A 25,636-nucleotide genomic window follows, 5' to 3' on the forward strand; every position below is an offset into this window, starting at 1 on the left:
TGTTTTTAAAGACATTTTAACGGTACCGCAAGTTTATCAAACTGAAATCCATTTAAAATATATAAATCGTTATTTATTTGTTTAATGGTAACTATAATTTATTAGGAACTCCTTGTGTGGAGCATTTATTTCAAAAGTGATTGTGGATAAGTCGCTTGTTTACAGACCTCATGAATGTGTGTGAGTACTTCAGTCCTGGTCATGTCTTCTAGCTTGGTTTCGTTCACATCCATGATCTCGTCAGCCAGCTCCAGATTCTCCCAGTTGCCGGCTGAAGGTGAACCTAGGCATAAAGTTACTATAGATATAACTTGCTCTTTAACGACCCTTCAAATACACGATATCTATTTTTATGCAGATATTTTTAATGCCAAAGTGGGATGATCAGAAAAAAAAATTTGTAACCTAGATCACATGTAATTAAAACATGTGCGAATAAGTGAAGACATATTACAAACACATCTTTATTTTTTAAGTGGTACAAACATACATCTAAGGTCGTACGTGGAACTGGGGCTAGAAGAGACCTTCATTTAAATACACCTGGAGACCAAATTGTAACTCATCGTAATTCATTTAGGTTAATGGCTCGCCCAAGCATAAGCAAAAAGCATTTTCACTTCTAGAAGGAATCAGCTAAAATTTGGTGATGCGCAAACCAGCTCAGATTACTATTACCAATATCAATACCTAAGCTCAACTAAATAAAATCGCTTAAAGCAATTTTTTAAGTTCCTTGAATTAGGAATTTGTTGAATTGTGGATTACATACGCTACTGATGATATCGATTGTATGAACTTTACTCAGAATTAAATGAATAGGTGCTAATAATATGCGATAATTAAGTAGAAGTCCTTATCATGTAGGTGAGTGTACATACATTATAAAAACTAACTTACCGCTTATAAGTATTGAAAAAACAAGAATATGTTTTTTAATTTAACAAAAGAAACAATAAAAGATTTTAAAAAGTATCAAAATTTCGACGATTATAGCCAATCTTCAGTAGAGACATTTAAAAAAAAAATCCAGAATTTCAAAAGAAAAAGTTCAAATTTTAATAAAAAAAGGCTCTGTATTCAATTTAAAAAAAGAATTCAATCAGATTTTCTGTGAACATTTGTTAAAGACCGTGATTCCGAAACATCTGAATAAAACACGCCCGTAAAATATTTATATTTCGCACAAAATATTCTTTAAATTAAAATAATACAATAAAAAAGCAACTTTATGTCACCAGCACGAGGTAGTGGTGTTAATTCTTATGATTTTAAATGTAAAATTCAAAGCTAGTATATTTTTATTTATTAGAGTATTCATTGTTGAAATTACTTGACACTTACCGTATAGTTTTATTTTATTATCCTTGGTCTGCACGACTATTATGACGTATCCTTCTAAATCGACAGACTTGCATTTCACGGTGGTCATTTTGTCAATAGCGTTGATTTGATTAGGCGCGTTGAACGAATTCATTTTTATCAATATAAAATCAAACCGAACCCAAATAACCTAAATGATTTTAAGACGTATATATTTATTTTTCTAGTTTAATTTTGTATGCCATACCAACGTTTTCGCCAACACCACTTCAGCCAATTTCTTTTTAAAATAAAACTATTAGAAATAAGCATTTTTTCGATGTAACACATAATTTGTACATTAACCCGGTGATAGCGAAGTAGCCATTGTATTTATAATTTCAACTAACAAAAATTATGAGTTAACACATTGTTTAACTTGAAACTTTGTCAAAGACGATATTCTAAGACGTTTTTATTTTGATTAAACATTGAAATCACATATTTTTCATTTATTCTTCAAGGTAGTAACGTATATTTTATATTTTCACATTTTTTCACTATAACATGTCTGCTGTTGCCGTTTTATGGTTGTTTTTCACTGATATTTCCCTATGACTTCTAGTTTTTGACATTTATTTTTTGAAGCCAGTCTCTGGTGCAGTATTTAAGTGATAATATGGTTTATGAAACAAAAATTAAAGGCGTTTAAGCGTGGTTTGAGGCTGAAAATCGGTACACGTCGCGCGGGCTGGGTGGTCGCGAATGGATACAGCCATCCTATTTTCGCGCGATCAATAATGCTCCCTACCCAGCATCCCTACAACTCCCACAGTGGAAAGAACGTAAAAATTTTCAGATGCTCATCTGAAACCTAACATAATCACTACCGAAAGAGAATTTTAGTTATAATTCTAATTAATTATTAATGTTTACAATAAAAAAATAAAGTGTTTAAAAAAACTGCAAAACAGAATTCAAGGTCCCACCGAGATTTGAACTCGGATCGCTGGATTCAAAGTCCAGAGTGCTAACCATTACACCATGGGACCGCTTCATACAGTATTTGAAATAATAAATAAAATGTTACATTGTTAATAAATAGTAATATTAAAATCTCAATACAATTAAATTAAGAAATTTTAATATGTATATACATTTTTAACATCAATTTAGAGTTATTTGATTACTACGGGCATTGCTTTTAAGTAATTGCAATGAAACTTTCACATACGCCATAAAAGAAGACAAAAGAAACAAATTTACTCAAAAGTTAAAATAAATAATAAAAATCTTTTCTAAAAGATGTCAATGTTTTCTCAAAAAGGTATATTTTAAAACCTAACGTATCCTAAATAAATTGTCAACCTAATGAAGTACTGAATAAATAGTTACAAATTATTTTAAGAGATGGCAGTGAAATATAACTACCGATACACCACTATTTTACAGTCTGTATTGAAATGAAAATTGTCGCCATCTATACAAAACTAATGTAAATGAGATTGTTACCAGTTACGAAATAATATGCTTTTATTTTATATATTATAATAGTAAAATAACTTTTTAAAATTAAATTTGATATATTTCAATATTATTTTTTTTATATTTTATAACTCTGTGCTTTGTATAACATATGTTTATAAGATTCATATTGTTATGGTAACATTTAGTGACAGTTTGTCACTGACTTCGCTGTGGTATGGTTGTCATTTCGTCCGTCTATCGAATAACGTGATAGATGTATGGAGAATAATTAACATTACTGCAGCAAGTCATACTCTCTTACTACAATATCGAAAACGATCGTCGTGAATAAGCTAACGAACGAAAAGACCCTAAATTTCCGCTTCGACACACCGCCATGATCGATGTGGGAAACAAAGATGGCGGAATAATACGGTGATCATAACCAATCGTCGTGAACTTTGGTAGTTATGTACTGTAGTGGGCGGAGGTCGCAGCGGTGTCGCGGAGTCTGAGCGAGCAGCAGCGCCATGGCCCGGCCGGGGTGATGCCGCCGCGGCCAGCGGCCGGCCGCGCGGCTATGGCGGCAGCCGATGATCGTCCGCCGCTCGCTCTGTTTACCGCCGTCTATGACTACATAGCCCAGGGAGAGGACGAGCTCTCTCTACGCCGAGGCGAGATCGTCGAGGTTCTGTCCAAGGACGCCAACATCTCCGGAGATGAGGGCTGGTGGACGGGTAAGATCGGTGATCGCGTCGGCATCTTCCCAGCCTCGTATGTCACCGAGGACGATCCGTTGGCCGTCTCCTCGGTGATAGGGGACGTCGACCCTCCCCGCGTCTCCTTCTCGGAGCTGAAACTCGAGGAGGTGATCGGAGTGGGCGGTTTCGGTAAAGTGTATCGTGGCTATTGGAACGACGAGGTAGTGGCAGTGAAGGCGGCGCGGCAAGACGCAAACGAGGATATAGAAGTGATTAAAGAGAGTGTGTTACAGGAAGCTAAACTGTTTTGGATGTTACAACATGATAATATCGTGTCGTTGAAAGGAGTGTGCTTAGAAGAGCCTAATTTGTGTTTGGTGATGGAGTACGCTCGCGGAGGGCCATTGAACAGAGTGCTATCGGGACGGAAGATCCGGCCAGGTATCTTGGTGGACTGGGCGATACAGGTGGCACGCGGGATGGCCTACCTGCACGTAGACGCACCAATATCACTCATCCACCGGGACTTGAAGAGCTCTAATGGTATGATTTTAACACACCATTAACTATCCCACAGCAATTTCGATCATTTGATATTAAAAACGATCATGATACTTTAATAATACCTCATAACCTTAAAACTTCAACCTCGATGAACTTAAAAAGTTACTGACCTAATAACATTCTCATAGTAAGGTCCTTGAGTATATTATCACAAAGGTCGCACTCCACTCGGTTTTATCAGTGACGGGAAATGTGTGCATTCCTTATTGATAGAGGTTTTCAAGCAGATAATATTAAACACTATCAGTGTTTGTTTAATAACATTATTGATTTCATTTCACCACTAATATACAAATCGGTATGAATTGAAGGAATCATGCTATATTTTTTACACAAATTAAAACTTACCAAGTACATATGTTTCAAATAATAATCATCTATATTTAGGAACATGTTCCTTAGCAAATTTCTGGGTAAATAAGATGATGAGATCTAAGACTTTGGCAAGTATTCATTTAAATGGAACTAATATTTTTCCGATTACTATCCAAATTATATTATTTTATAAACTACATACTCCCGACAATCACGGGCACATGAGACGAGACATTCAAGTGTCTGCAAAGTAACCAAGACGTCGGGAGTATGTAGTTTTTAAAATAATATTTAATGTCTGCTTAATTTAAAAGTGTGCTATGCAATACATTTCTTTTAAAGAATTGATCTAATCAAGTATTTTTTTTTTATTGATTATATACATAATATACTCATTTTCCCACTTTTTGTATATATATATATATATATATATACATAGTATATGTGGGTGTGTGTGCATTTACATATATTTATAAACATAATATACAGTCAAATAAAAACTTATTTTTCAAAGTAAGTAAATAAATTCAAAATATATGCCATGTAAGCCTAATCTTAACAATACTTAACTGAAGTGAATACATATAAACTTATTTTATTTTTTATTATTTGAATTTATTGCAACAGTCGAGGAAGATATAATGTAAGTCCCTTGTGCAAGAACATTGTTCTGCCTACATGATTTTAAATAATGCCTCCTACGCACATATTAATAAAAGTATTTAATGTTACCTACCAATGTTGTGCTAAAAGCTGACCCCTTGACATGTGTGTACTCATTCTTACAACGCTGTTCCACTGCAATTTCCTATTATATAAATATACATATATATTTTTGTTCTTTTTGAATCAATCAATAGTTATATTATATAATACATATATAAAAATTCAGAATTTGCGTTTTTATTATTAATTTTTTAGGCATTTGTCTATTTTTTTATTATTGTTTATATTCATATAAATAAAAATAATTGAATATTAGTAACAAATTATCACAACACGCCAATGGTTATTAGATCACATGTATCTATGATTTTTGATTCTTATCTTAAAGTACCTTGCAGCTTCTTTCTGCAGACAAACCTCGAATGTCCCATATTCATCCTTTCAATTCATTCCCATCTTATAGACATGTCATCGAAAAATTCCATTATATGAAATAGTATATATATATGCCATATATAATTTATCTATTAACTTTTTCATTAAAGTTCCTTTAAATTATAAATGCTAGCTGGTTGCTAATGATATTTACCTAATACGTATTAAGAATATACCCAATTAAGTTTTATTTGATAATTATGGTAATACTGACATGGAAGTTTTTTCTAAATGTTAGTATTAGAATTTTTAAAAGCTTAATCGTGCTGCTATAGCTGCTTCATCTGATACTCGATATAAACATGACGCCTGTTTAATGAGAATCGTTATATATAAAAAAAATCTAATAATACTATATATATATACTGCTGAAAATAAGGAAGCCACAACTTTCATTAAATACCTATCTTTCATCGCGCACTTCGTTGAGTCGTGGTATGAACTTAATTAAAATTAAAGCTACTTTTATAACATACGTAATCTTATTATCAAGAAACTAAACCTTTTTTAAATATTGTAATAATACGTAATATATTTTTGGAGTAGGAACCCTCTCGCATCCGTATAAATCACCTCAACTCAATAAACATACAGACATTTTATATAATTTATATAGATACTATTACATTGACACACAGCCGTACAAGTATATCGATATATTTCTTTTAAACAGTCGTATGTCTTATTTTGTAACGTATTTACGATCCGCTAAGCTTGGATAATAGTTATTTTAAAGTTCAAAATAAAGCAATCAATTTATCTCGCCGTATCTTAATTGAAATCTTTTACTGTAACGTTTCATATAATTGTTTTATAAACGTTAAATAAAATCCTGAATCAAGATTATATATGTATATAAATGTATTAGCTATATATTTGAATGAAATAAAATTCACGTAATTTTTCGACTTACGAATTTGATTAAAGAAATTTTAATACATTATTATTCATCTGTAGAAATGGTAATAAAGTACAATAAAAACGATATTCCTGGAATTTAATTTGATTATCAAAAAAAACGGATTTTCTTCTTACGTCTTGTCGTTGATAGTAGGTCGATCAATCTCGTGCGAATGTCATTACTTGTACCAACCATTATGATCATTAAGAGAATATTTCATGTTTAACACTATATATAGGCTGAGATTATATTAAAATGACATAGTGATTGTTTGAGGTTTCAACCTTTTTAATACATACACACATTACTTAAATTAGTTTCGTTCGTTATGTTTCGTGGGTTAGTGGTTTTGATATATGTAGCCCTGTATTTACTAGATTATCTGTGGCTTGTAAAAAAGTTAACAAATTTAACTAGAACCTCAAACGATTGATTAGTCAGGGCATAGAGACCTATAAAACATTCAACGTGCTATATATAGATATTTTTTTCTTTATTATCCAGAGAGTATCCGGATTTTAAGTATTTTTATTTTCTCATATGTTCATATAATCGATTTGAATTCACGAAATGAACAATAAAACAGCCTCGCGATCTATAGCACACGTGCGTTGTCTATGCAACATTATCTCCTAATTATTGTAATTTATGATAGTAGGGGTGGGTGGGGGTCATACCCCACAGATCGCAATTTGAGATACAGTTATCGTGACCGGCTCGAATATGCTACATATGTATCAGTAATAGATACCATTATCGCTTGTACATTCATTGCATTACAGTAGTGCGGCTACCGGTCAAACTATAAAATTAATATTGTCAGCTGCGAAATTTTACGTTAGCTATGTAGGTGTTAATGTTAGAATTATTTGTCAGCGAATTAATTTTATATGTATAATATTATAATTTGCTTTATGATAGATCTTTTACCTAATTTTCTATGTACACGTTTTAAGATATTTGCTGTTCGCATTTGCATCAATTGCATAAGTAATCCAATGTATTAGCATACGATTCGCTCACTTGCTTGGAAAATACCACAAGGGCACATTCTTTAAAATAGCATACCTTTTACCGACAGCCGACACACGCTTCGTCATTATCTTAAACGACAAATATACTAAAACTAACGCTTAATATTAGACTCGTTAACTCTGAGATCATAAAATTTAACATTATTACATCAATTAACCGGCGACACATGTGTAGAAAACTTAAAATATCTTAGTTCCCAATACTCGAGAATATGTTAATACTCTGCGTCAAGCAGTAATACCGAATCCCTTAGGAAAATTTAAAGCTGTCATATGTTAAGTAATGAAACTAATATATTTGATAAAATACTTCATACAGCTTTAGTCCGAAATATTTGTATTTTCCCTATTCCATCAAACCACAGCCGGCCTTGGATTAAATGTCAAATTTTCTTATAATATTTTTTTCTAATGTAGCGGATATAATCGATTCCACTATAGCTATGACTGTAACTTATATCATCGCTGACGACAATGAACTTAGTTATAACGTTAGTAACAACAAAACACAGAATTAACTTTTTTTACATATAAACAAAAAATAAAGGGTTTTCTCACGTTTTATTCGCCTATGAGTTAATCTCACGCTATCAGCTGACGGTGACGGACACCCATCAATTATTAGACATAACGATTAACGACCATAAACTAAATTGTTGCGTGCATATATATTATTGATAGAATATTATTTTTATTTTGTCTGTTAATAATATTTGTTTGATATTGATCATGCTTATATGAAATAAACCACGCTATTGGAGACGACGTGACCTCTGATTATACCTTAATTTGTAATTTATTGTCATGAAAGTTCACAAGGAAGGTGTAGGGCATTATACATGACGTATATTTAAATAATAAGCTTTCAAATTCTAAAATTTAAACTAGGAAATTTTTGTTAAATATTAATCCTATTTTTATCACACTTTGAGTAACCGCGGAAGAAAACATTATAGCAATAAATGTGTTCATTACAATCTATATAGTACATAAAAAGTAAATAAATATTTATTATGTAATAATAATAATAAGATAATTATTCTATACAGAGGCCGTGGGAATGTCTTATACGAGTATTCTTAGTAAACACCAGTTTTTCCTCGGAAAATACGTCACTAACAATAATGCAATACTGATATAAAATGAACGTTATACAATTTTATATATCTATATATATATTTAAATGTAAATTTTTCAACCTTCATTATGTAATACAAATTTTCAACTTATTGCATCCTGTGGACATTTTAAAATATATTTCGAGACCACACGAAGTTTCCGTTCTCAGAGTAATTGATATTTAATTTTATGACATTCTACGAGGTATAATAATTTATATACAGACGCATAATTAATTAAGTCTCTTCTGATGTACAAAAATCGGCGAGAAACTTGGCATTTTATTATTAGAGTAAATAGAACTTATGTATCAATGTAGTCATATGACGATCCATTAGAATTTGTTTACGTTATCATAGTTATTAATATTGTTATGTAAAAAACTATATATAACAGGTTATTTAATATAGTATACATAAACAATAATATTATATGTATAATGTATCGAATGTCACTTAACGACAAAAGATATCATGTGTCAAGCTAATACGTATTGTATGTTTGTGTACGCAATATGTAGATTTATTTTTATTTTATAATTTTATAATGTGTAATACTTTTAGATCTTTAAATCTTTAAACGTACTTATATTCAATAGAGTTTATGTGATTTTTAGATTAAGTCTGGTTGAAAGAAATGCGTTGTAAATATATAACGGCTCGGTTGAAAATCAACAAACTTAGCCATCAGTTGCATACTGAGTTAAGGGATTCAAACAGGGCCTGAACATTGAACGCGTATACTGAAAATGATAATAAGGATGGAGAGCTAACCAAGCTTCTCGTCCCTACCTCCCTGATAATGATATAGAAAAATCAAATCAAATAGGAAATCATAAAGAGATCTCAAGTAAAATGTAGTATAGACCCTTTAAGAAAGTATAAGAGACATTCTTTTAAACGATATTTATATAAGAGAGACTAGGAACTAGATATTGAGAATAAGGGTTAATGTTACTAAAGAAAAATTCTACCTAACAAGAGCCAATCTCGAGTAGACAAAACAATAAGCTCGTCTTCTTACTCCTTGTAGAATATTTAACTTGTAGCTAATTTAACCCAGATGGTGATGGTGTACCTTCCCTTATAGCAACTAACTCCAGCCTAATTCAGACTAAACTATGATATTTGAGGATTATCATACAACGCATGCACAAACTATGAGCTTTGTAATGTTCTTCTGCCAAGATAAGCACTAGATTATTTTCTCCACAAAAATTCAAGTGACCGAACATCTCTTTCGTTGCCTCCAGGGAGAGATATTTAAAGATAAAGAAGTGATGGCCGCGGTTGAATTCGGCCAGGACATGATTTAAAAGCTTCGTAAAATCAAACTTGTGTTTACCGACATGATAAAAAACTTGCAGACTTTTAAGACGATTATATAGAAAATTAAATATTTCATCTTATTACTACAATCTTATATGATTTAAATTATTATTATATTAACAACTGTTACTATTATATATTTATAAGATGAAGAATAAATTCTTGGGCATATTAAAGTAATATACGTATGGGAAAAAAATGTTTTTATAAATACGCCATCACATAATTATTCAAGTGACCTGATCACGAATGTGAGCGCTATGCGGACGGAGTATGTTGAAATATTGTGCCACCTTGCCATCTTTCGTTACCTAGACTCCAACATTTCGCGTGTCGAATTACACAGTTAAAATAATTACTGCTACTTTGCAGTCCCAAAACTAATTTCAAAGGATGTTTCACTTTTCGTTTCCAATACTTTCAATGCGTCATATAAAGATGTTTCATTACGGAGAACCCCCTGTATCACGTTATCTCTATAATCCATTACCATACATTAATAAAATACATCAGTTTACTGTATGATGCATCAATGAAGTTAATATTTTGCTTGAATTCATTCTGACTAGTTTCTATTTTTACGTATCTGCCTCATCCTAATCAAACCACTCCAAGTTTTGAATTAATTTGTTCATTTTTATTAATTTCAAGATTTTTCTACTATAATAGACGAAATGTAATCGAGTATAGCATATTTACATAAAAAAGGCAAAAGCTTGTGCGTACATACGTACGTACGTATGTTTGTTGCTTTTTCACACAAAATCTGCTTTACTGATCTCGATGAAACTTTACAAGTAGTGTAGCTAAGAAATGAGAATAAGACATAGGCTGTTATTTACCCCTTCATTCCGTACATTTTCAAGAGGTCTACTATAAAATGTTCATATGTACATAAAGCCCACGTCACAGACTGTATGATGTCGCTTACGTTACAGTAACTATTGTTTTAACTATATATATTTCTCTCAACGCCCAATTCCGCATACCTCTCGGACGGAGACGTGGCCAAAAACTAGTAATGTTATATGAATGTAAAATATGCTATTTGGTATTTACTAGAAAAAAAAGTAAGATTTTAGAACTGAATAGGTACATATAAATTGGTAAAGTATTTAATTATTATTAGCAATACCGTAATATTTAGTTTTCTTGTGATTTGTTTTGACTTCTTTGTAACTAGGTGACTTTTAGAATTTCGTAACTGTCGCAAAATGCAAAAAAAGTGTACCGTGTCATCGTGACTTCTAGTTTCGCGACACCGTTCGAGGTCAATGACCCGTCAACCGAAAATCTTTTGAGATTACTTGCTATATTAAATCTCATTAGCGGATTATGAGTTTAACCGTGTTTGTTTACTTGGGTACGTTAATGTGGCATTTTTTATGTAAATTTACAATCAGCCAAAGTTTATAGGAGTCTACGGAATCTGCATAAGACAGTTTTATATAAATCAAAAACATATTATATGTTTGTTTGTCAACGTGTTGTGTAAAATTAGTTTAGTTGTTATTTAGTAAAAGATGAACATACACAATTTTAGTTGTGATAGCCCTAATGCCGAAACATTTACGAAATGGTCCGTGTGTCACTTCACCTTGACTAGCCTTCATGGATTTGACACACATGTACGACCTTGTTGTAATTAACTTGAACTATTAAGATACCAGAAACTACAAATAAACATTACACTCCTTAGTTGTGAAGTCGGCTGACGTTGTAGCCCTAAGGCGTAGTACATTAGGAAAACATTATTTATTTGCTTTAAATTAAAATTAATATAATGTAATATATTGAACACTGTAAAGGCGTAACATTAAATTGGTACCCTAGCACACAGTGACCTTGGCCATCCGTGCCTAGAGCGGACTGGCACTGAAAAATACAAACTACGCTGATGCAGACATATAGATTTAGTATTATATGTACTGATATTATTTAACAGTATAACTATGAATTTGGCGAAGTCTTCTATTGCGAAAATATAGCTATGTGAAAGATGAAAAAATATTATATACATATATAGTATTATGAGAATATAATATAGAAAATTTATCACAACTATTATATAGATTTTACTTTTTATTGAGAACAAAAAGAATATACTTTTTTTAATGAAACTTCACTCTTATATAGTATTAGAATGGGGATGAGCAAGTCCTAGGTCATAAGCCATATATACGTTAAGTGTATTACGGTATGTTCTTAACGAGTTCCACGTTAAGTGATAGTGCGTAGTGCCCGAGCTGGTAGCTTCCGACCATTAAGACACTTTGAAAGCTTTGAAAAGCTTTTAGATGAAAGTATCAAAGTACAAAGCAGCGAACCTTGCCCTACTCGCTAATTATCAAACACCTTTCTAACTCTAGACGACGCTGACAGAACACGCCACCAAACAACAGAAATCACTTTGGTAAAAATTATATTTTATACTAGCTGTGCATCCAAACTTCCTCCGCTCGGAATACTTAAATTTATTAAGTTTATGTAACAGACATAAAATCATATATATTTTTTTGTATCGATTTAATTTTAATGACACTATTGTAAATGTCTTTTAGTATCTCAGCTACGTTTAAATTTGTTTGTTCCACGTTTCAGTCTCATCTAATAAAGCGTACTATTATAATATTGTCTGCTTTGAATCTTTTAATTTCACCAGCATTCAGACTAAACGAGAGATATATCCAGTTGTACTTATCTTAGATGTCACATCGTTGTAAAATATAAAGGTGACTACGTTAACTTTATATAAAGGAGAGCTTATGATTATTAGTTATATTAATAATATAGATAAATATAGTTTTAATTTATTTTTGTAAAAGAAGAAAACAAGAATAGCCGCTAGTTGATGTGCGTATTTCAAACAAACAACTTAGGTACCAGTTTAAAGTTTAAAGATCGCGATATTAAGACTCGTACAAACATTATAATAATTCACACATTTCGGCGTGTTTACGTGCCAATGCTTAAAAAATTGAGACGGAGGTCATTGAACCCATCACAGTATATAAATACACAACGCATTGCTGCCAACATATAGATTAAAGATAAAGAATCTCTTTATTGAATAATATATAAAAAATATAAGAATTGTCGGAAGGTTTTCAATACTGACAAAGTAACGAGCGATAATTGATACTACGGTCAAGTAAGGAAGCCGTAAAGAGAACAAGAAGGCTTCATATAACGGACGTTGATCCTATAGACGAGATAAAGGAGTTAGAAAAACGAACTATTCATATATAATGCCATTTTAAATCCTTTAAAAAGGAAAAACATCAGAATCACATTTATATAACGTGTTTTTACTTCTATTTTTGGGTAATGATAAGAACTCGTAATTATTATTTAAATAAAAGCCGTATATGTTAATTTCATACATACAACAAAGCATTAAAACTATAGAATCAGTTTTTAATGCATTCTAATGCTGCTTAATCTTTCATCATAATCATATTTTAGCATTCCAGTTAAAAAGTTTCCGTTATGACTTAAATATTTATTTCAAAACACTAAGCCCGCTCCTATACATGTCAGTGATGATGCCCTTACCATCGTTTTCACGCCCAACGCAATTCTCACGGTATTCGTGTACTCTTATACGAGGTTATTCAGTTCATAGTTATACTCGACATAAATTTATCATCACGGATTCCGTAGTAGGGGTTTATGTTTGTTTAGAATAACAGATCCGTGAGCATTTAAACTTTCAACACGCCGTATGTTTGTTTAAGTTATAAGAGTTATTAAAGCTACCGAACGAAATGCTCTGTATTTAAAATGGGATACTTTAATTAAAATTAGCTTTAAAAAATAGTGTTTTATAAATCTTTTCTATTTTATATATTCCATAGCAACTCAATGGAGAATATAGTTTTAAAATATATTACTTACAACCCCATATTCAATAAATTATAATAAACAAAGACGCTTCACTCAATCTTGATCTAAATTTGTGGCATTTTATTCAGTAACGTCTTAAAGGAATACAAAAAATTAAAGGATATACAAGATATTCTTATTTCTAAATCATGGAAATCGTAAGTCAGCTTTTTGGTAACCTTTTTAATGAAGCAAAGGAAATATAATTCAAATCGTCTAGACGACTATTAAGTTGAAGAAATAGTGAAGAAACAGTGGAAGAAATATCTTTTTATATCTCAAATTGGTCCGAAATTGCGGATACGCGGGATTGATTGATTATATATTGTTATGAACTATGAAGGGCAAATGTAATGCTAAAAGATATTTGTATAATTAAACTATTTTAATAGGTTGTAGTGAAAAGGTTCGTGTAAGAAGGCATTAAGACTTTTTACAAATATAGTACCTACTAATATTATTAACGTATCGTTGACAGTCGGTTTACACAATATATATTTTTTAATTCGTACATATACATCACTGAGCCCTATAACGAGATCCGAAACAAAGTTACATATGAAAAGTGGTACTAAAATTATTCTTTCAAATAGGAAATAATTAAATAACTTTAATATACTGTTAATATTCAAGAGCATGATTCTTTATTCGTGCGTGGGATTAACGTTGATAAGGTCGAATGGCGCCGGCGCGTTGCGGTTATAATTATAATATGTATAGGAGCATTCAACATACTTACGTACAAATAAAGTACAATTGTTATATTTGATAATAGTATCATTTGTTGTATGAGGGAAATATTTAGGGTAGTTATAAATATGAACAGGCTGAGGTGGGGGTAGAAGGTATTTAAACAACGGTGGCGCCATTCAGGGGTCATTGAACAAAAGCAGTCGTACACATCACACGTGTCACAGTGGCACTGATCAATATCGAAAATGTATGTATATATATATATATAAGAAGCCGAAAGTGCTAAATTGACTATCTCAGTAATGGCCTAAATAGACACATACACACACACACATATATATATATATATATGGGCCATTACTGAGATAGTCATTTAGCACTTTCGGCTTCATTTCTATTATCGGAATGGTATTCCATCGCTTCACACTATATACTTACAACGCTACAGCAACCAGATGTTTCACATTGCCGATCTCTGAACTCATACCGTAAATTAGTGTTAAAGTTCGCACTCAAATACGTATATTATTACTACGAGTGTGTTATAATTTCACTACTATTGTGAGCTACTCGTGTCCTTTTTTTGGAAAATGAATATGAATTAAAATGATAGATTCAATTTTTACATTAATCTATTTAATGATTGATCATTGCCATTATGTATGCAGTTGATTAGCAGTTTTTCTATACATATGTTTGTTATACCATATTTCCTCATATGTACATATATACGTATGTGTGTGTGAGTATATATGTAAAAGTTGTTTACAAACAACTGTACATGCACACCATCACCGCTGTTTGCTCCATGTTCCTTTATATGGTATAGTTTCTGCTTTCTGAATCTAATTACGAAATTGAACAACAAAGCGTATTGTATTTTCCTGTTTTGCGATTAATGTTTAGGGATATAACTATCACAAATTCTGTATAATACGATTTAAAGCACAATTATGTGTCTGATGTATTGATATTCAATATTTAAACGGCTCTTACAATGTATGTGTATAATTTGCGGTTTCTGTAGCTTCAGCGGTATATCATATATAATTAACGTAACATTTTATAAATAACATAATATAAACGTCGTATTCTTATGTAACAAAGAATAGATATTTATATCAAAACAATTCCTTAAACTAGGTCAGCAGATAAAGTTCAAACGAATGCTATAATTTTAACTATTTTAGTTTCTTTCGTGAGCTAGTTAAGATCTAATCGATACGACTACAATAGCATTGGATTTATCCAGACTTGTTCATGTAAAATACTATAAATTATCTCCAAGCTTTAAATATCTCATTGATTTAGAGAAAAAAAAATAACACAGCAATAGAAAATATTATACATGTGATACTTGTATTATAGTGAAATGTCGTTTCTGTATACATATTTTCATTTTTTAGACCAATAAACGTAGTTAGGGATACGTTTGGCTCCTGTCGTAACATGAATTTTGTCACAGCACGATCATAAAAGTCGAAAACAGTGTATTGAACTATAAAGTAGCTACGAATTCTATATGGAAATGGAAATTTCAGTGACAAATAAAACATCAAAATGATCCATAATTTATGTATTTTAATAACTAAAATAAGAAGCATTATACATTCTACCCGCGTCTATGAGGCTTCAGCTCCTAAATTTTAATGAACCGTGAAGCAAGAGTAACTTTGGTTACTGTTCTAGCAGCTTTGTTACATTAATATTAAGTTCAAATCAATCGTTGTTTCAGTCGGTCATTGATAGTTTTAAAATTTACATTAAAATTGTAATGCATTTGAATAGTTCTTATTTCTTAATGTCATCAGAGCGCCCCCGCACGGCCTGTCAAGTCGTACAATACTTTTTAATCATTGATCGATTTCTATAAACGGCAACGCTAATACTTCGATCACGTATTAAGATATCATCCCACGGATACCAAAACTACCTATATTATTTTTATTATTATATCAGACGTTATATGAAAATATGTATAAAATATTCTAAAACAAACTAAATTTTATCGTAAAGAAAACTTGCATAGACAGCGTACAGCGACCCTCTCAGAACACCTTACTTTACATATTATCTACCCTTTCACACAGAGTTTCGTACGTTGCCAATAAATGAGATAACAATTCACCCTCAAGCACCCTACATACTAACTTACATAGACCCACTCGCCGACCCTTCCAGAACATGCTACACGCTAATAGAACCTTTATCACATCAGTATAAAGACCACAATCACCAAACCGATACTAATGAGAGCTTAGTGAAGAATTGCATATGCACAAACTACTTACAATTTATGTTAGTTTTGCGACATATGTAGCTAGACGCATCGGTACTTTAAACAGACCGCTCTCTCATACCTTGATTATACATGTTGAAGGACCGAGGAACAGGATCTTCAGTCATAATTTTATTAGGTATTTCTTACTAGTTTATTTTAAAATTTAATTTAAAATCAACTTTAGTTAACAAAAACAACGGTCTACTTCTAAAGCCAAGTATATATTTTTTTCTTTATATTTTATCTAGCTCTGATGTACTTCATCAAAGCAATCCAACTCCACCGTAATCTCTCCGATATCCCTTTCTCTATGTACGTCCCGTATCGATATAATTTATAACACAAATTCACCCAAAGACAGATTTCCCCTTTCGAGTTTCATCGATTCGTACTAGCATCGGTCGTCTTGGTGAAATAAATGGCATTGAAAATAAGATCTTAACATGGTTTTTGATATGCAGTTTACATTTGTTTTATAGCATCAAGTAATATTTCCTTTTGTGATACTCTAATATAAATCAGATGTCTAGACTTAGTAAATTTGTATAGAATATATTGTAATGTATGCGTTTCTAAAGTTTGTAGATTTGTATCCATGACTCTGTGATTGTTAAATGCTTTTATGTTGTATCTTATACCTCAGATAAAAAATGTCGAATTGATTTCATGTAGAGCCAAAAAGAAAATTAAAAAAAAATAATATGTATAACTTTAAAACGTTCTTATAGACGAAGGTTAAATGTATATCATTTAATTAAATAATTTACATCAGCAAATAAATGATTAATCAATTAAATATAGACTAAAACAATCGAAATATATTTATTTTTATGCATATTTTCTTCGTTAATAGATTAGACAGGTTATATTTACTCTGAATAAAGATTGATTTGACCAAAAGTAACATTAAGATAAAATTTAAACATTTCGGAGAAAAAAAATACGTACCTAAAAGTCGACAGTCTGTAAACATACGAGACAAATCAAAACATCACATCAGTTGTGATGAACCGCAGATTCTAGCTGGTGAAGACAAATATATGTGGTAATTCGCGAAACTAAAGAAATTTCAAAGCATTCCAGTTAAAAAAGAGTGAGTGTGTAACAGTTATAAACCTGGGATCATCTCGGCGAATGATATTGATTACATGGCTGTGAACACTCGAAACTCGACACAAAAATACGACAGACAAATAGAGAGAGATTGTTGTATGGAGAATAGAGTTATTGAAAAATATAAAAAAAAAACAACTTGTCTGTTTAAAATTTACAATTATAAAAAACTTTTGCAAGTAAAATAGGTGCAAAGAGTTTTACACAGCACTCATCAAAAGCTTTACATTTTAAAGAAAATAAATAATAATAATTTTAAAATAATATATAAATATTTAAGATGAGTTATCAATTACATTTTTTAATAAAATTACTTAAATTAAACTACCTACACTTTTCAATATAAATTAAAATTCAATATAAATATTCTCCAACAACAACAAAATTGAAGATGTATTTTTTATTTTAAACTCTTATAGCCTTGGGTTACTTCATACATTTCAATAAAAATACAATTTGGTTGTCAAACATCTGATACTGTGGAGCGTGGACTGTCTAAGATATGCAGCGGGGGACAACTTTCTTGTATAAAATAAACATTATGCATCCGTTTTATTGTGTGTTTTAATTTGATGCAAATTGAATTTGTATAATTGTGGTTCTTATTGTATATTTTAATTTTTCTGTTTCAACTATGTCTCCTAAGAATAAATACATTCGTTACAAACGACATATATAATGTCACTGATGAAATCGGTATAGATTTATTATAAAAATTATAAATCTATTCTCATACAAAATCTTAAAATTTATGTAATTTCGTGTTCTTACAAATATCATGAATCGTCCTTCAACCGTCCAGGGCTTAATAGATGCATTCTTAATAACCTTGTATCCTAAGATCTCCATATATACCAATATTGCCAGAGGCGTCACCTGTGACGTTAAGTTTTAAATATATCAAACGAGTTCATAGTGTTTCTGTGATCTGTCTATCACGAACGTTACCACTGTATATAAATCATTCAAGCCCATAATGTATCCGTCACTCTTAGACCGGACTTGTATCCTGTTTCTTCACGCGAGACAGCTGATGAATTATTCATGAACGTCCTTATACCCCGACTCCGACTGCAGGGGACATCCACGTACAACATGACATACACCAACATCTATTGATTTATGTTTTCCCGTGAAAACAATATATTTTTTTAAATTATGAAGCGTAATATGTAAAGCTATGTATGCCATTTTAAAAGAATTGAAGTTGCGAACGAACGTTGAATGTAATACAGTTTCTATGAAGGATATTTGTTTTATATAAAATGCATTAAACATATGTACGTATATTTTATATGAAATAACTTAAAATCAACATTGCAGCTATCTCTCGCCGTGCTTGATTTTAACACAGCTGTATATAATACGATAATTCGTAAAGATTCGTCTGTGTGTATTGTGTATCGCCTATATGTCAAACTATTTCCATCCAACTATGAAAATTTAAATAATCTATTTATATTTACAAAACTGACTTCATGTGATAATTAATTTAGTCTAAATCTTCGTAATATTGTAAAAAATTTCATCAAATACAGTAAGGTTTAGTAAAGGGCTCCATGTCAAGCAAACGATGTCAATATTTGTCATTAGTATCGAAATTAATGTATATAAAACTGGTAAATGTAATTTATACACCATTAGCAGTTCAAGCGGCGTCCGATAAAAGATTTCAAAATTCGTCTCCGTTGTTTTATTTTTAATAACTCTGATAAATATTAATTCGGAACAATGTCCTCGTAAAATGAAGTAACCTTCCTCAAACCAAACTTAAATACCTACTGTTTTTTAATATAAATATATTGCAATGTCTTGTACAGTAGTTCCTACAAGTTTTGAAATTAATTTATATATATTTTTGTCTTAGTTTACAACGTCTATCCCAAAAGGTTTTCAATGAAAATTATTTTCTTTGAAAATAACAGACAAACTAGAATTATAATTTTTATCTGAAATCTCAATTTTTACTGTCAACATTATAAGAAATATATTAAACATAAAATCAAAACATTTATTCTATTATTGATGAATATCGAACATAGCACGCTATAAGTATTGCTAACTGTTGTCATCTGAAGTGTCATTTACACTTGTATAAACCGCTTCCGAACGATCCAACCTTCGTAGAGTACATTACTTATCAGTTAGCATATTATGATACATTAAAAAACTAATAAATCATCAATGAAAATGTATTTAATATGTATCAAGAGGATTATTTCCATCTCATATTTCACACAAAGCGTTTTCCTCCGCGTACATCTGTCATGTGTAGTGATAGGTTGTGCAGGCAGCGGGCGCTTCTCTTTGTTACTTGTGAGGGACGTTTGAATCGCCTCCGACTGTAACACATCATATATTAACGGTTCATATTTTATGAATAATTATTATTGTCCTGTTATATTTGGATCGAGTATCTCTTTGTGTTGTAACAATCGCGTGCGTCGTTTGAGGCTCGCTCATATTGTTATTTCTTTGTTACGGGATACATACAACATATTAAATCACACGGTGTTTCAATAAACTAATCCTTAGGTTTAGGCCAACAAAGTGATCAGGATGAAATTATTTAACGAATTCAAAATATACAGCTGACTTCTCAATAAGTTTATTGCAATGAATGAGCCATCAAAGTGAATATCACCCTTCCGTTATTTTCATGTAAAACTGTTTTATTCGTTTCCGTTTCCACTCCACGTACGGGAAATAGATGTTACTGCTGAAGGACGTTCATCTGTTCTAGTTACATGACGTTTTAATCGCACGACACAAAGTAACATGTTATGAGATCGCGAGTTGTGCTTGTTGAAAAATAATCATTTGTGAGACAATGTTGTCTGAACGCGACTTTCACAAGATAATATCGTTTGATCCGTATGTGCTCTAGGTCTGCTCAAACATTTCAAACTCGCTAAGGGCTGTGGTGGAACAATGCATGTTCAAGTTCCGAGCGACTGACCTAAATGTTACCCAATCGATTTTCAGTACAACTGAATTATAGAAGAGAAGACCCGTTTAAGGTTAAGAGTTAAGACTGTTATTTTGCTTCGTATTTTTATTATGTAAACAATGTCTTCGCTTTATTTAGACATGAATAATCCGCAGCGGTGAGCGAGTGTGCTGCATTAGCATTACTGTTACGTCATAAACACCCCCATGCTGAAATTTAGGTCATGTAGCACATGTTCTAGGTCTCACCCACTTTAAACCTACGTGTTAACTAACATACTTTGAATGTCAAGTTTTTTAAAATCTAATATTTTGTCACCCAGACGTTTGATGTATGTCGCAGTTTTACAACAAACAGCCTTATATATTATACAAACTTTTCAACCCGACCGAGTAAAACCTATCACGTTTGCAAATTATACGTCGAATAGAATAAACTTTCAGATGTAGGCAACTTTATTTGTTATGAAACGTATAATGTCAAACCTCTTCTATAAAATTGCAAACAAACAAAATAACTTAGCAGTGTTCATAAATAATTTATACTACATAATTAAAAAGAATTAATTATGCTTAAACATATCATGCAATACTTTTCGTTAAGTCAGGTATATTATATTTTTATTTCTCTGTATTTTGAAAGTTTTTTTTTTTTTATAAAACTCATAGAAACTTTTAATTAAAATTTATATTTTTTAATGTGATGCAATGTCGTTATTACGTTGACAAAGATGACCTCAAACCGCTTTCACTTTAGTGTCTAGATTCTAGACAATTAAATTAAATAAAATCCTACCGTCTTACACATTTCTGTCTTAGAGAACTTGGGCCTAATCGACTAGCAAATACGATGAAATTCATCTTACTTTTAGGCTCACATTATTTATTTTATAATTATTATACATAAATTAAATTGAATATATTTAAAAAAACAGCAACAGTTCCTTAACCCTCATCGATAGAGAAGCGTTCAAGGCATTATAGCAACTCCCAATTTCTGTAAGGTCAAGAAACTTTGTAAAATAATCCGACCTACCGGCTGCGTTTACACATTACATTTGATAAATGTTGCATATCACGTAAATAAAACTCATTGTGGAAACCAATTTATGACATTCATTGATATTAACCTAATTCGTTACTATATTAAAATCATTGATTACTTAAATCTTTAATATTTCAATTAATGTTTTTTTTCACGTAGTCATATATATATTGTTTTTTCTGTCTCCAGTACTGCTTAGCGAGGCCATTCTCTCTGACGACACTCTGGAGGAGAAGACTCTCAAAATAACAGATTTCGGCCTGGCCCGGGAGGTGTACAAAACTACCCGCATGTCAGCGGCCGGGACATACGCCTGGATGCCGCCTGAGGTATTGTATATATAATTGTCCTTATTGTAGTTTATTTATATAAAATATTTGTGTTAAATTTCCCTTTTGTTAAACATAACATTTTTATATCTGCCCATAAGATTGTCTGCTGCAACTGAATGCTTACAATATACATATTTTTATCGCGGAATTCCACTGTAAGACAACATTCTTCCATTCTTAAACACTCGAAGCTTTTGTTGAATAGTTTTAGTTTTAAACTGCGTATGTAAATGTCAATCTGCTCAAATCGGTAGGAGTATACGAAACACGCTCGCCACCATTTTTCGTTAGAAGCACACTTCTAAAAGTACGTTAGTAATCTGAAAAAATGTATTTAAATTAGATATTTTGCAACAAAAATTAAGTGAGCCTAAATATTTAATTTAAAATATTATAAATAACTTTTATATTTATATAGATATTTTTGTTAATTTTTTTTTTTTTTGTTTTATAATTGAATAATTACATTATTGTCATATAGTTAATATGTTAAGTTTCCTTAATTATTGCTTTATTAGTATTAGCAGATGCAATTTTAGATTAAGTTATTATAATAAATAGAAAAAAAGACAAAATCTGTAGAAATTTTGAAAGAGATTTAAACGTTTGTCACATGATGGTCGAAGTCAAATAATCTAGATCTAAAACATCCTTAGAGATTGCGTATATAATATATTGCTTTATATACACAGCTTCCTTATATACATGTACGGAAGTCAATCAGGGGCGCATGGACTTTTTATTATAAAAGTAATCATGATTAACGTTATGTTCATCGCCTCGTGACACTACGTCTAATACTACCTATAAATGTTCAGATACCTTCATTTTTATTTTAATAATTTTACAGTTCTTATCAAGTCCTATGAATATTATGAATGCTAATGTTTGTGAGGATTACGTTGATTGTTGCTATTTGGCGTAAAAACTGCTTGATAGGTTTTTATAAAACATCACAATCATGTAGTTTAGACAACAGAATAAGACGTACGCTATGATTTATGTCAGAATTGCGTGTGGTTTCAAAAGGATTACAGTATAACACTTGCATGTATGTATAAACTGTCTATAGATGTCGCTTTCGGTTCGTTAGCGTATCTATTGTTTTAACACGCTTTATACATTTCTCTACGAGTCAACCCCCGAAGTTGCTGACGAAGTCGCGGGCAAAACATTGTGATATAAAATAACTGTCACAACACAATACAATTATTAGTAGTGGCGTAATAAGATCTCGAGCTGTCTCCCGTAAGTTAAAATGTGGACAGCCATGATAATGAAATATATCGCAAGTAATCTTGTTTAATACATTGTACTGTATGGTTAACTTTACTGAAGCTAATTGATGTATCGAGCTGTGATCTGATTATATTAAAACTAACACGTTGGAGCCGTCATTAAAGCCAATCAATATATACGTTATACGTGATACAATACAAGAATGTAGGATTTTGATAAAATCATATAATTCTTACTTAAACTGACTTTAAAGAATTAGCATTTAGTTATGTGTATCAAAAACAAGGATTTATATTAAAGTGGTACTCTTTATATACTTTATAAAAGTCTTAATAGATAATCAAAAAAGGTTATATTTTTTTTTTTTTCCATGAAAATTTTTCTGCTTAAATTGCGCAATGTACTTCTGGATGCAATTCATATATATAATATATTATAAATATGCCGTACAAATAAAATTACTCTTTGCAGGTGATAAAAAATTCCACATTCTCCCATGCATCAGACGTGTGGTCCTATGGTGTCCTCCTATGGGAGCTTCTCACTGGAGAAACTCCCTACAAAGGGATCGACGCTCTGGCGGTGGCTTATGGTGTAGCTGTGAACAAATTAACATTGCCCATACCCAGCACCTGCCCTGAACCATGGAGAGTGCTCATGGAAGGTAAATAATCCCATCAATATTCAGTCTAAATTACCTCGAATTTAATTAAAATCAATCAATTGATATAAAACTTAGAGTAGCGGAAGTGATACAAAAAAGTAATCCTCAATCAAACATTCCTCTGAATATTAATCAATGAATTAGATTCAATGTAATCGTTAATTTTTTTTGGTAACTTGTGTTTTGCTAATCCATCCAGAATAATTATTTATTGCTGGTTTCGTTCTCAGTCATCATTATAAATTCTTCCCACAGCTTGATCCTGAAATCAAATAAGTTGACATAAATAATATTGGGCAAAGTGTTACACCTTATATGGAAATTGTATTCCAGCCTGTTGGCGCTCAAATCCCCGGGAGCGTCCCTTATTTCCTGAAATCCTTGACCAATTGGAACACATCAGACAGTCGGAATTCACGAGGGCGCCGCACGAATCCTTCCACACTATGCAGGATGGTTGGAGGCTGGAAATCGAGGAGGTCCTGAGAGATCTACGGAGAAAGGAAAAGGTTGGTACATTAGGAAGAAACTAAAATCACACCAGAAACAAAAGAAATATCGGCGATCAAGGAATATTAGATTATTAACATGGTAGGGGGAATGAGAACCGGCCAAAAATATACAAAAATATTAAATAGATTGATATCACTCAGTTGATTCTTTAAAATCAAAAAGCAATGATCATAAAACAAGAGAGTAAACTAGTTTTAAATTGACTTGTCTCTTTCACTGACATATGCTTTAGAATAGATTAGACTGAAGGCATGTCGTTTGAAATGTGAGTAGTTTGGACGATTCGTTTTGTAATAAAAATGATTTTGTTTCCTTTGTAAGAAACGCCAGCGAGTACCCGACCGGTACGAGCTGACATAATGTTATGATACATTGATATTATTAATATGGGTGTTGTTTTCCATACGCTTGCAGGAATGCAAAACCATAGAGGAGGTTAGTGTTTATGTAAACCTTGGGTTACTTTGCGTTTGCGCTGTATGCTTCGTTATGGTTGACAACTTTTATTTTATATTTTGCCGTTTTAGAGCTTCGTTTAACATCCGGAATCCTTTTGAATAGAGTTTTTTTTTTAATTTATCACCCTTTGATTCTTTATATTTTCTAACTTAGTTTTTAATTTTAGGTTTCTGTTAATTTACCTAATTAATGAGATCATAACTCTGCTCACCTGTGTCGTGTTGTCTCAACAGAATCCTTTGTAATACAGGGAAATGTGCTACACATTATATAATTACAACTCTTTTTGGCTCTATATTTGTATGGTATGGGCCATTTTAGGGATTTATTTGACATAACACGACCGACAAGTATCTGACTGGTGTTAATGTTACATTTACTTGTGTAGGAACTTCGTTGTAGAGAGGAGGAGCTAACCAGAGCTCAGCTTCAGCAGCGGTTGATGGAACAGAATCTTGCGCAGAAAGAGAGGGAATTGGAGATGAGGGAAATAGACCTGGCCGCCAGGGAATTACACATACTGATAGTGGCCAGTAACATGTCGCATACACAACCGCCGCAGCCCAACAAGAGAAAGGGTGAGAATTATTAAATTCAATAGCATAATGTAATATATTTAAAAAAATCACAC

General features: G+C 31.6%; 2 protein-coding genes and 1 non-coding gene across 5 annotated transcripts in view; 1 reads left to right on the forward strand and 2 right to left on the reverse strand.

The window, feature by feature from the left end:
• LOC116770783 (protein PALS1) overlaps positions 1-1,492 on the reverse strand; it is a 66,921-nt gene extending 65,429 nt beyond the window's left edge. For both annotated transcript variants that reach the window (XM_061520795.1, XM_061520793.1), the window contains exons 1-2: positions 1,345-1,492; positions 168-283 (exon numbers count right to left, since the gene is read on the reverse strand). In XM_061520795.1, the coding sequence (XP_061376779.1) occupies positions 168-283; positions 1,345-1,477 (249 nt within the window). In that variant the 5' untranslated portion in view covers positions 1,478-1,492. The remainder of the gene's footprint in view (positions 1-167; positions 284-1,344) is intronic.
• A 790-nt stretch (positions 1,493-2,282) lies between these two features.
• Positions 2,283-2,354, reverse strand: Trnaq-uug (transfer RNA glutamine (anticodon UUG)). The gene has a single exon. It is a non-coding gene; the product is annotated as a tRNA-Gln (tRNA).
• A 632-nt stretch (positions 2,355-2,986) lies between these two features.
• Positions 2,987-25,636, forward strand: part of LOC116770827 (mitogen-activated protein kinase kinase kinase 11) — a 30,024-nt gene continuing 7,374 nt past the window's right edge. For both annotated transcript variants that reach the window (XM_061520927.1, XM_061520928.1), the window contains exons 1-5: positions 2,987-4,013; positions 21,988-22,127; positions 23,841-24,033; positions 24,367-24,542; positions 25,394-25,583. In XM_061520927.1, the coding sequence (XP_061376911.1) occupies positions 3,317-4,013; positions 21,988-22,127; positions 23,841-24,033; positions 24,367-24,542; positions 25,394-25,583 (1,396 nt within the window). In that variant the 5' untranslated portion in view covers positions 2,987-3,316. The remainder of the gene's footprint in view (positions 4,014-21,987; positions 22,128-23,840; positions 24,034-24,366; positions 24,543-25,393; positions 25,584-25,636) is intronic.

The sequence above is a fragment of the Danaus plexippus genome, chromosome 7 (assembly GCF_018135715.1).
Source record: "Danaus plexippus chromosome 7, MEX_DaPlex, whole genome shotgun sequence".
In the NCBI taxonomy this organism is placed as follows: Eukaryota; Metazoa; Arthropoda; class Insecta; order Lepidoptera; family Nymphalidae; genus Danaus; species Danaus plexippus.